The 13169-nt window shown below is 39.4% G+C and overlaps 1 protein-coding gene across 6 annotated transcripts in view; it reads left to right on the forward strand.

Annotated features, from left to right (window-relative positions):
* IKZF2 (IKAROS family zinc finger 2) overlaps nucleotides 1–12889 on the forward strand; it is a 101175-nt gene extending 88286 nt beyond the window's left edge. For 5 of the 6 annotated variants that reach the window (XM_014067817.2, XM_014067894.2, XM_087706368.1 and 2 more), the window contains 2 exons: nucleotides 1591–1734; nucleotides 11091–12889. In XM_014067817.2, coding sequence (XP_013923292.1) covers nucleotides 1591–1734; nucleotides 11091–11815 — 869 coding nt within the window. In that variant the 3' untranslated portion in view covers nucleotides 11816–12889. The remainder of the gene's footprint in view (nucleotides 1–1590; nucleotides 1735–11090) is intronic. The other variant, XM_014067970.2, reaches the window with a different exon arrangement.
* Nucleotides 12890–13169: the final 280 nt, after the last annotated feature.

Below are 13169 nucleotides of genomic sequence, written 5' to 3' on the forward strand. Positions count from 1 at the left end.
GGAGAGACAATGCATAAGCAATATATGATGTAAGCCCAGATATTCATAGATAAAGGATCTCAGGTTAGTATAGATAATGGAGCTCAGGTTATTTCCTGTGACTATTTTCCTCTGGAAGCCAAAACGGGGGAAGGGGGTCTAAGACAATGATGCAATAAAACAGGGAAGAATACTTCTCTCATAAATGAAGAGGACAGAAAGTATAGGGATGGTATGGTGAGCAGAAGCTGCAGGTATAGACTCCCCATATCCACCCCTTTCACTCCTTCTGGATCTGTCCTGAGAATATAAACATAAACTATAAACATTTATAAACTATAAACATTTTCATTTATCCTGGGAAGAAAAGATAATCTTCTTGCAGTCTTTCTTTTTTTCTCCTTCACTAACCTCCCTTCCCTTCATGCCTTGATGCAGATTGCATCATGTAAGCCATCCTTTATCAATCTTCAAGAATAGGGTTTCTTACTCCTCTCAGCTTCCCTTGCTTGGAGAGAACAATATTGTGTATGCTTTGGCATCACACTGTTATATAGAAAAGCAGAGCTAGTTTAGAAATAAAATAATATGGAAATCAGCATAATTCCAAACATAGGCGGCTATTATTTAGCTTTGTCTTTGGTAATAAAGGTAATATTTTGAAATGTTGCCATTATAATATGTTTCATATCAGGCTACTTAACTTGTTATTGATTCATGAGAGTTAATATGTTGGAGAATAATGTATGTTTTACCTAAAGGTCTTGCAGATTCTTGGCTTATGCAATTACTTAGAGAAACGTACCCTCGTGTCTGTGATCACCATCTGTTAGTAACATTCCTCTTCCCTGCCTTTTTGCTAGGAGAATCAGTGCAACTGTTTCCCCCACTCTGACATTTTTTCCTTCAGACCCTGGAAGGAAAGTCATGGAGGTCCCCAACCAAAGGAGATCATTGCTGAACGACTCTCAAATCTCGTGCTTTTAATGGCACATGTGCAGTGGTGGGTTTCAAAAAATTTTGGAACCTACTCTGTGGGTGTGGCCTCCTTTGAGGGAGTAGCTTGCCAGCCATGTGACCTGGTGGGAGTGGCTTGCCGGCCATGTGTTCTCTTTCTCTCTCTCTCTCTTTCTCTCTCTCTCTCTCTCTCTTTCCTTCCTTTTGTCTCTCTGTCCCTTTTTTCTTTTTTTCTTTCATCTCTCACTCTTTTTCTTTCTTTTTTCTTTCTTTTTTTATTTATTTCTTCCTTTCTTTCTCTTTCTCTCTCTCTCTGTGTCAGTCTGTCTGTCTGTCTGTCTGGCTGGCTGGCTGGCTGGCTGGCCGGCTCTCTCTCTCTGTGTGGCAGTGGTGGGTTTCAAACATTTTTGGAGCCTCTTCTGTAGGTGTGGCCTGCTTTCCGGGTCCACTGGTGGAACCTCTTCTAACCGGTTCGGTAGATTTGACGAACCGGTTCTAGGTGCGAATAGGTGCGAACTGGTAGGAACCCACCTCTGCACATGTGGATCAATTATAGTTTGCAAAGTTTACCATGCTGATCATTCTATTTATCAATGAAACATTTCTTGGAAGTGTAGTTAGATCTTTCTGATGTGGCTTTTTGGTTTTATGTAGTCTCTGCTATGGAAGATTGTAAGGAGCAAGAAGCTGGGATGGACAACAATGTTACTCTGGTGCCTTTTGAAAGACCTGCTGTTATAGAGAAGCTGACAAGCAACCTGGGGAAGCGTAAAAACTCCACCCCACAGAAGTTTGTGGGTAAGCTTCAGATGACCACACTTGTTGTTTGTAGCAAAAAGGGCAGCCTGGGATTAATCCTAAACTCTTGAAGGGCCCCATTAGCAGTTTCAGTATGGGCAAAATCAGCTGGGGAAGGGGGAGAGGAGGTAAACCAAGAAGCTCTAGAACAGTGTTTCTCAACCTTGGCCACTTGAAGATGTCTGGACTTCAACTCCCAGAATTCCCCAGCCAGCGAATGCTGGCTGGGGAATTCTGGGAGTTGAAGTCCGGACATCTTCAAGTGGCCAAGGTTGACAAACACTGTTCTATACAATTGCAATTCTATGAAATGGGTTGGGCTGGGAGAGAGAGCAACTGGCCCAAAGTTACCCAGATGGCATTCGCTGGCTGGGGAATTCTGGGAGTTGAAGTCCAGACATCTTCAAGTGGCCAAGGTTGAGAAACACTGCTCTAGAAACTTAAAATAATACCATGGAATATAATTTGCAGCCCCCAGGAACTGGTGAATAACAATCATTCACTTTTTTATTGAAAAAGCATTGTTTTAGATCCTAGGAGTATGTGCCAGTGTGAAAATCTGGTGGTAAAAAAAGTATGACAGATTGTTCAGAGTAGAACATTTGTTCACATTATATTAGAAGGGATTTCTTTAAATTAGCATTAATATTTAATACTTTTACTCTACCCTCTGCTATATTATACCATGCTATTTAAAACAGACATACTGAATATTTTTCTTTAGTCTACCTAAACCACAATAGAAATATTCTAATCTAAGTATTTTTGGGCTTCCCTTGTAAATGGGATCGGCCCTATTTGGATCGGGAGGCCCTTCAAATGGTCACTCATGCCCTCGTCACCTCAAGACTTGACTACTGTAATGCGCTCTACATGGGGCTGCCCCTGAAGTGTGTTCGGAGACTACAATTAGTCCAGAACGCAGCCGCGCGAGCGATACTGGGTGTACCAAGATACACCCACATTACACCTATCCTCCACGAGCTGCACTGGCTCCCTATCGGTCTCCGAACACGATTCAAGGTGCTGGTCATTACCTTTAAAGCCCTACATGGCTTAGGACCTGGATATCTGCGAGACCGCCTACTGCCGCATACCTCCCAACGGCCGATAAGATCGCACAGGGTGGGCCTCCTTCAGGTGCCGTCAGCCAGGCAATGTCAGCTGGTGGCTCCCTGGAGGAGGGCCTTCTCTGTAGCCGCTCCGACACTATGGAATGAACTACCCCCAGAGATCCGGACCCTACCCACTCTCATGGCCTTCTGAAAGGCTATCAAAACCTGGCTATTCCGGCAGGCCTGGGGCTGTTGACCTCATGACTGAGGTCCAGCCCCGACCAGATTGGGTGCATGATGAGGTTTTAATCTGTCTCTTTTGTTTTTTAACTCTTTATTTTTATGATTTACTTCCTTTCTGAAAGCTGCCCGGAGTCCTCCGGGATTGGGCGGCCTATAAATCCATTAAATACAATACAATACAATACAATACAATAAATGTTGGTTTCTCTTATTTTACAAAATCAGGGGGTGGGAAGTGAATACATGGATAGGAGATGTTTCAAGCAGTCAGGGAACAAGAAGGGAATCCAGCTGAATGAATTGCACACAGGTTGGAAAATAAATGAAAAACTGGCAGGAGAGCTGAATTTTTAAATTCTCAGGGGACAAAAAAAAGAAGTAAAACAAACCAAAATTCTCTAGAGCTCAGATGAAGAGCCCTCTGAGGCTGCTGTAACTGAAGGACCCAGCAGGGCTTTAGGGCTTGGAGTTTCTCCTCTTGGGCCTTGGGTTTGCTATAAGATCCCTCATCTCACCTGAGACCCTGGATATAGGTAAGATAAGGAAGGAGTTTTATGAGCTTGTAAACAATCCTGGCATTCACTTGAAGTCTTTGTATTGGCCCTAGTGATCAAAAGACTTCCTGGATGACCAGTGAAATACAGGTGAAACTCGAAAAATTAGAATATCATGCAAAAGTTCATTTATTTCAGTAATGCAACTTAAAAGGTGAAACTAATATATGAGATATGCAAAGCAAGATAGTTCAAGCCGTGATTTGTCATAATTGTGATGATTATGGTGTACAGCTCATGAAAACCCCAAATCCACCATCTCAGAAAATTAGAATATTACATGCAATCAATAAAAGAAGAACAATATCGGACCTCTGAAAAGTATAAGCATGCATATGTACTCAGTACTTGGTTTGGGCCCCTTTTGCAGCAATTACTGCCTCAATGCGGCGTGGCATGGAAGCTATCAGCCTGTGGCACTGCTGAGGTGTTATGGAAGACCAGGATGCTTCAATAGCGGCCTTCAGCTCTTCTGCATTGTTCGGTCTCATGTCTCTCATCTTTCTCTTGGCAATACCCCATCGATTCCCTGTGGTGGGTTCAGGTCAGGCGAGTTTGCTGGCCAATCAAGCACAGTAATCCCACAATCATTGAACCATGTTCTGGTGCTTTTGGCAGTGTGGGCAGGTGCCAAGTCCTGCTGGAAAATGAAGTCAGCATCCCCATAAAGCTCGTCTGCGGAAGGAAGCATGAAGTGCTCCAAAATCTCCTGGTAGACGGCTCCGTTGACCCTGGACTTAATGAAGCACAGTGGACCAACACCAGAATATGACATGGCTCCCCAAATCAACACAGACTGTGGAAACTTCACACTGGACTTCAAGCATCTTGCAGTGTGTGCCTCTCCATTCTTCCTCCATACTCTGGGTCCTTGGTTTCCAAATGAGATGCAAAAGTTGCTCTCATCAGAAAAGAGGATTTTGGACCACTTAGCAACAGACCAGGTCTGTTTTTCTTTAGCCCAGGTAAGACGCTTCTGACGTTGTTTGTTGTTCAGGAGCAGCTTGACAAGAGGAATACGACATTTGAAGCCCATGTCCAGGATCCGTCTGTGTGTGGTGGCTCTTGCTACATAGACTCCAGCCTCAGTCCACTCCTTGTGAAAGTCCCCAACACTTTTGAATGGCCTTTTCCTGACAATCCTCTCCAGGCGGCGGTCATCCCTGCTGCTTGTGCACCTTTTTCTTCCACACTTTTCCCTTCCACATAACTTTCTATTAATGATACAGCACTTTGGGAACATCCAACTTCTTTTGCAATTACCTTTTGAGGCTTTCCCTCCTTATGGAGGATGTCAATGATGGTTTTCTGCACAACTGTCAGGTCAACAGTCTTTCCCATGATTGTGATTCCTACTGAACCAGACTGAGAGACCATTTAAAGGCTCAGGAACCCTTTGCAGGTGTTATAACTTAATTAGCTGATTAGAGTGGGAACCTTTGAGCCTAAAATATTGCACCTTTTCACAATATTCTAATTTTCTGAGATTGTGGATTTGGGGTTTTCATGAGCTGTACGCCATAATCATCACAATTATGACAAATCACGGTTTGAACTATCTTGCTTTGCATGTAATGAGTCTTGTCTCATATATTAGTTTCACCTTTTAAGTTGCAATACTGAAATAAATGAACTTTTGCATGATATTCTAATTTTTTGAGTTTCACCTGTATTATGATGGTTTAGAGTTGTATTTTCTGGATTCAGATTGTCTTGTTAGAAGCTTCAGCTATTCCCACCTATGCCAGCAGAATAAGATCAGAAATATAGAAAAAAATAGGATAAAATCCATCATTATTTCTTACAAAAATACGAAAATGTATACTGGAAAAATAACAACAGAACAAAGTTGCTTCATTTGCAATAGTTAAAATATTTGCACAATGCAATAATTATGAAAATATGTGTTTCCTTTTCAGAATTATGCAAGAATATCTTTTTGATGTATGCCTAATCACATGTTAAATTGTGTAACATCTGTAAAGAAAGCTAATTCTATTCTGTGTGGATAGGATGATAATTTGAGCAAAAATCTCAAATTATCTCAGTAAAGGTAGAAAATGATTATACTCCGGTATAGAGAAAGCTGAAAAACTATGTTTGGTTAATCTCAGATTAAACTAAAACAATATTGTATTCTTACAATTGAATTTTCAGGAAAGGGAATAAAAATGTCATGCTTCAGAGAAAAGCTGAAAAAAACCTAAAAATAAAACCTTGATTCAGGGGTGTCAAACTCACGTTGTCACGGTGACATCACATGACACATTGGCCACCACCCCCTTTCACTAAACCGGGCGGGAGGGTGGCCAATGTGTGAGCATCCAGCCTGTGGGTCAGGAGTTTGACAGCCCTGCTTTAGATTCAAAATGTAATCCTCTAGAATCTGAGAAAATAAAATAACCTCATTTAGTGTCATAATAATTACTGTAACCACATCCAATGAATAAATACTGTTTACATTTCTTCAGATCATATATTAAAATTAACTATAGCTTTGTTCATATTTATGTTTTGTAGTTAAAACATTTAAAGGCAGATGAAGAATTAGCTATATAAGCATATTTCTTAGCAAAATACCAGTGAGATATGGAGAATCTATCAGGTTTTAATTATAAATTAGTTTTACATGATCTGTCTCTAGGCTGGGATAGGCAAGAGATACTGTATGATGGAGGTTCTGGCCTGGTGCCTTAGGTGTTGATAGAGAGAAACAGAGTTAGACTAAATCCTACCAAGGATGGGGATTTGTGTCCAGTGATGGTATATTTGACCCACAGCTTTGGAGTCCTGAACTCCTGGATCCTGTTTGAACAGCAAGTAGAGATTTTAGCTATCAGAACCTTTGACAGTTAGACATCATATGTAGTAATGTGGACCTTCCTGAATCATTGAGGGTCTTGGCATTTCACAGCTGAATTACTGCCGTAGAGTCTACATGGGGCTGCATTGAAGACCATTCAAAAGCTTCATTAATGCGCTATGCAGTAGTTCAGGGAGTTATGGGTGGGTGTCCTGAGCTTCACCTCTTTAATTGCATTACTATAGGAATTGCAGTGGCTGCCAATTAAGCCTCAGGATACAATTCAAGCCCTGCGTGGCTTAAGGTTTGGGTGTCGCCATGATCATTTTCTCCATGTTGAATCAGCCACTCCAATAAGATTTGGGTTTGCTAAGGTTTCATGGATCTCAGATTCAAAATTTCTTAGTGATAAATCCTCTTTGGAACAACCTGTCCCCCAAATATATCCAGACCTCACCGTCCTTATTGTACTTCCATAGAGCTGTAGAAACATGGCTCTTTAGAAAGGTATTTTGAGATATATGAGATCAAGCTACTCCAATTAAAAGCTGTAAACTTCTAAAGGTTTTTGCAAAAATGGAGGGGCATATAATTTGTAGCCATAAATAAATAAGATGACGGAAAAATCAATAGGGTGATACTGTTATACATCTTCTGAAATATTTTTTGTACATGAAACAAAACAAAATATATGGCAGATAAGATATGTAAGGCATATCATACATATATAATCACACAGCAGATATTGATTTTTTTGTGGAATGTAATTAAAACTTGACCATTCAAAACAATATTAATCAGTTTTTCCTTTACATCAATGGAGTGTCAGTTCATAATCATGAAATGAGCAGTCATCTATAATCTAAAACTATAAATCATTCATTCATTGAATATTTTGCAAATGCCAATTCATGAAACCACCATAATTCTTTGTAGAATTGTATACAATTGGAAAAAGTAAGCAGGCAAATACATTTCAAGTGCTCTTTAATTGAGTTTATATGAAACTATGCAAAATAGTGTCCTTGTCATTTGTTGTGTGATTGACTACAAATGTAGTCATTATTGTATAAATATATTAAAAGTTTCATGTCTTCCCCCCCCACACATTTAAGAATTTAAGAGTATGATTATGAAATCCTATGAAAACAGAACTATGTGATATTACAGAGTAAAGAAAATAGCAAACATTCGTTCACAAGCTGCATTGATTCCAGGAAGGCCTCTAGGTGCAATTCAAGATGTTCATTGTCACCTATAAAACTATTTATGAATAGCTGAATGTTTTATAGGGTTGCAAGTTTCTAACTATTTCTCCCCATTCTGTAATATTTGCATTGTTTATATGCTCTGAGTCCCTTAAAAAAACCAAAAATAAAATAGTGTCATCATATGCGACCCTGGAGTGGTGCCTTCTCTCTGATTCTGAATGGTGATTCCTGCCCTCTGGAAAGCAATCCACCCATGGAGCCAACCTTTTAGGAAAGATGTTAAAATGTGGATTTTCTAGCAGACCTTCAACAAGAGCAACATGTATGTTATGTTAAATGCTATAATGTTTTAAATCTTTTAAATTTCCACAGTGCAGTTTCTTTCTTTTCGTTGCTCTTTTGATTACTTGTAGAACTAGGCAACCTTACAAATTGAATCAATCGATCAATCAATGTCAGTGAGCTTGAGATTTCCAACTGATAACCTATAGTAACTTCTTTTATCTTATTAGTTTTTTAATCATTTTGTTGGTCATGAAAAGCATTCCTTTTTTATTTGTTAGAAGCAATCCCTAACTTCTCCCGTAGAAGCTAAACAACAGGAAGAAGAGAATCTGGAACAAAAGTTTCCCAATACCACTTTTGGTAGCAATCCTTTAAATAGAAACCAAATTACTGAAATACCACACTTCCAGTTCCTTAATCACAGGACTGGTCCAGCAAGGTACTGGATTTTCAGTAATATTCCTCCCATCTTTCACTTAGCAAAGAATATTAGGGCACGGCTATTATCCGTGATGCAGTGATCAATGAAATTTGCCTACCGTGTTTTCCCCAAAATAAGACTGGGTCTTAATTTCTTTTGCCCCCTGAAATAAGCACTTGGCCTTATTTTTGGGGAGGTCTTATTATTTTTGAGGTGCAGGAGGCAGTAAGCGTGGTCACCTCATGGCTGATGCTGTGTTGCAATATTTTTGGGGAGGGCTTATTTTCAGGGGAGGACTTGTTTTAGCGCATGCGCTCAAAAGCCCAATGGGGCTTATTATCCAAGGAGGTCTTGTTTTCGGGAAAACAGGGTAAGTAATAAACTTCCTCCATTGTAACTAGCCAATTAATTACATTGTCCAAACGACAACAACAACAACCAACAACAGAATTTGCAAGTGGCTTGTCATTGTTCAAGACTTAGTGTCCATACAGGACTACTTAAAGAGAGGTTGCACCACTACATCTTTCATACTGGAAGCCCATCCCCCTCTTATAAGGCATTGATTCCTTTCCAGACACACCAGTTGGAGTTTTCCTTCTAGGGATTGCCAGTAATGATAAGCAAAACATTATAGAACAAGTAATCACTCTAACCATTACAGGCAACTTAACTAACTCACAGATTTCACCAAGAGTCTTGACAACTGGCTGGTATACAAAGATGTGTAAATAGGTAATTACGGTAGGTGACAGTTACAAATTCTGACAGATATAATCTCTATAGATCCTGTAATAACTATGGCATCTAAATTGGCATGATGAAGATTTTAACTCTCCAACTATATATAGCATGGTGTTTTTATTAACCACTTAAATATGGCCCTGAACAAGCTTTATACCTTTACCACCACCAGCACAGGAAGGGAACTGTAACCAGAAGTATAACATTTACTTTGTCTCCATTTTATCTGAATATAGTCTTGTTTCATTGTACAAGTAGGACTCGGCATGGAATTTAGAATCAGAGGTAGTGCTCTGAAGTGGTAATTTTAATCAGGGGCCCCTCTCCTCTCACCATTCAATTACGTAGCCGTGGTCTTAAGGAGATTGTCAGGTAAGTTGCCTGCAAAATCACCCAGGGCCAGCAAGAATCCTTGGATTTTTAAATCTTTGGAAGCAGGTGATTGCAATCATTGCCAGGCAATATCTTACCAGATATAGTATCCATCGGTGACAAATAAGTGGTCTCCTCTCCATCGGTCCATAATAACCCCCAAACCAGTTATCAGAATAATTATAATATCCTGAATTGGACTTGAAAGAGTCCGTTAGGTTACTGAAACCCCCTGTTTAATCCCTTACCGTGTTCGATCCTAGATTGATTCTGCAATCACAAATGAAGATATGAGTAAGCAATACATCTCTATAGTCCATATAAAACTTGTAGTTATTGCCATAAAATATGTGCATTTATGCATATTGTATATGTTTTGCATTGTTCAAAAAAAATTATGATTGAAGTCCTCCTACTTCTCAGACCCATGTTGTAGTTACATTGAGTATTTCTTCAGGTTAGTACAGAATCAGACTTTGCTCCTTCTTCAGTCATACATATCTGATCCAGTTTCCTTCATTAGGATCATATCAGGGTTGAGTGTTATTCTATTATTATAAGAGTGGAGGTCCGCATCCCTCTTTCTTGGGAGAATGTCACCTATAGGATAAAGGGAAAATTATAACCATCTGGTTCCTCTGTTGATGCAATCCTTTTTCTATCTCGTTCTTTCCTCTCTTCTAACTGCCTTCTTTAAGGCCTCTTAAGGCCTAAACCTCACATTCCACCCTTGCCTTTCTTCCCTGATTTCTTGATTTGCTCAGATAGCCAGGACATTGGGGCATATACAGACAAATTCAAATGATCCAAAATGACTGAGCTCAGTTCTGAAATTGGCAATGTAAGGATGTTACCTTGGATGAACAATCTGCACTGAACATGGGAAGAAGTATGATTTGTGAGCCACACAATTTTCATTTCCGATATATAATATTTTTGTGGTTCTAATAAATTTTGTCATCTGTGAATACCAAATGTCCATGTTGTTTTATATTTGAACCCAGGTTTTAGAAACCATAGTAGACTGTCTCATTTTTTCTTCATTTTAGTTGCTTCAATGCTTGAGGACTCTATAGCTTACATCAATTTTCACCTAATATATTTTAAAAGAAAGATACATTAATGTTATCTCTTTCAATATGTAAACTGTATTATTTGAAAATAGCAATCCAATTATGTCACTGTTTAGAAATATTGTTAATCAGCAGGTATATATATATATTTGACATTTGGAAAGTAGCATGTATTTTATTCTAATATTCACTAATCTGAAGTGAGAATACATCAAAGTGAATTGAATTGAATTGACACAAATTATTGGAATTTTCCAGTTTGTGGAGCTCCTGTGGATTGCAAAATATAGAAGTTAAATAAATCACAGAATTTTAAAATGAAAAATGGTTGTCATTAAAGACAATGGTTTTATTATATTTGTATTCCATTGTTGCTGATTTAGCAATACTTCAGATTCTGCCAAAAGTCTCTTGCACAATTACCGGTTGGTAAATTCCATGGAATATAGTTTCTTTTTGAGTAAACATTCCTGCAATGTTTTTTTTTAAGGTGAAATTTTATGTATCAGGTTCTGTCAGTGAATTTGCATCATTGATCTATCATTTCTTGTCTTAGTAGTGATGTTTTTTCCTTCTTATTGTTGTTCTCGTGTAGGTGAGAAGCTCATGAGATATGGTTATCCAGATATTCATTTTGATCCAAGCTTACCATATGAGAGAGATGCTGAGCTGATGCAAACTCACATGATGGACCAAGCAATCAACAATGCAATCTCTTACCTTGGGGCAGAGGGACTTCACCCATTGATGCATCACACTCCAAGCACAATTGCTGATGTGGCACCTGTCATAAATTCAGCTTACGCTCAAGTCTACAATCCCAGCAGGATAGAAAGACCAGTAAGCAGAGGAACCACTGACAGCAATGACAATAACATGGATGGCCCTCTCTCCCTCATCAGACCAAAGAGTCACCCCCAAGAAAGAGAGGCTTCGCCTAGCAATAGCTGCCTCGATTCCTCTGACTCGGAGAGCAGCCACGAAGACCACCAGTCCTTTCAAGGGAACCTTGCCTTAAATCCCAAGCAGAAGCAAAGCCCAGCTTACATGAAGGACGACTCCAAGGCTTTGGAGATCAGTAAAGCATCAAAGAGCTCTTTAAAGGATATCTATAAGGTCTTCAATGGAGAAGGAGAGCAGATAAGGGCATTTAAGTGTGAACACTGTCGAATTCTTTTCCTAGACCATGTCATGTACACCATCCACATGGGGTGTCATGGCTACCGGGACCCTCTAGAATGCAACATTTGTGGATACCGGAGTCAGGACCGTTACGAGTTCTCTTCCCACATTGTCCGAGGAGAACATACATTCCACTAAGCCTTCTTTCCCAAAGGAGACACTGAAGTAGAAAAACTGCACATGAAGAAATACTGCACTTGCAAACCCACTTTTCCTCAGATGTTGACACAGCTCTTCTCGTTGGTTCTCTTCCTTGCAGCTATTTTTAATTATTCTTATTTGTGTTGTTGCTGTTTTGGGGATCCAGTCTCACCTTACCACTAGTGGTGAGGTGAGAAGGAAGGGAAGGGGGGACCAGAGATTAGTTTGGCTTATTATTTTTGCTATGAAAATGGATGTTGCCCTTTCCTAGTGGAAAGTGAAAGGGAGTTCATTTCTGTCACAATTTCCATATAGTTTTTCACATGCTGAACTCAGCAAGGTGCTCTGATGTCTTAGCAAATTGCCATTTGGGGAGAAAATAATAATTTCAAAAGAATAAATCTCCTTTAAATCTGTAGCTAAAGTTTTGTTCAGGACGAGAGATGAAATTCTTATTCTAGCAAAAGGGGTATTATGCTTAGGGACAGGGAGAGGTTTCACTTAAGACTAAATATATTCTATAGATTTAGGAGCACCAGTAAATATCAATGTTTGCTTGGAAGTTATTTCCTGAGGTGAGGTTCTTTCTTTTAAGGTATCGGTTGTCTGGAATGTAAATGAATTGTTTATATCTAAATATCACATAACTGAGATTTGATTGTTCACAGGATGTGACAGCCTTCAGGAAACCTGAAAACATAAAACGTTATTTTACTTATCCTGATATGCACTTTTAAAAAAGAAAGCAAATTGCTAGGACGCTTTTATGTCATTCATTTCCAAGCTCCCTCTAGGTCTGTGTATGTTTTAAAGATGTTTGGTTGATTAACAATTGGGTATGTTTACTCAAAAGTAAGCTTCACTTCGTTCAGAAGGAGTTTCTTTCCTAGTAAATATTCTTAGCTTAGAAATGCAGATATGAATATTTATCTAGCAGGTTTTGCTGCTTTAGAATCTCAAATACGCTCATTGCAAATGCATTTGAACTCTGAAATACTTATATTTTTCATTTTTTGGGGGGTGGTATGAAACATTAAGAAACTGAATAAACTAAGGCAGTGTTTCTCAACCTTGGCGACTTTAAGTCCTGTGGACTTCAACTCCCAGAATCCCCCAGCCAGCATAGCTGGCTGGGAGATTCTAGGAGTTGAAGTCCACAGGACTTAAAGTCGCCAAGGTTGAGAAACACTGAACTAAGGCCTTCAATCAGGAGATCGGTATCCTGAAATAGCTGGCTAGAGCTGCCCTAAAGACGGAGGCAGCCTACAGATTGATAACTAATTATATAAGGATATGCAGACACTGTAAGAGCTACTTCACCATTACCACCTTTTCTACACAAACCTAGGGA

The sequence above is a fragment of the Thamnophis sirtalis genome, unplaced genomic scaffold (assembly GCF_051295495.1).
Source record: "Thamnophis sirtalis isolate CommonGarterSnake01/CBP01778 unplaced genomic scaffold, rThaSir2_p1.2 scaffold_1, whole genome shotgun sequence".
Classification (NCBI taxonomy): Eukaryota; Metazoa; Chordata; class Lepidosauria; order Squamata; family Natricidae; genus Thamnophis; species Thamnophis sirtalis.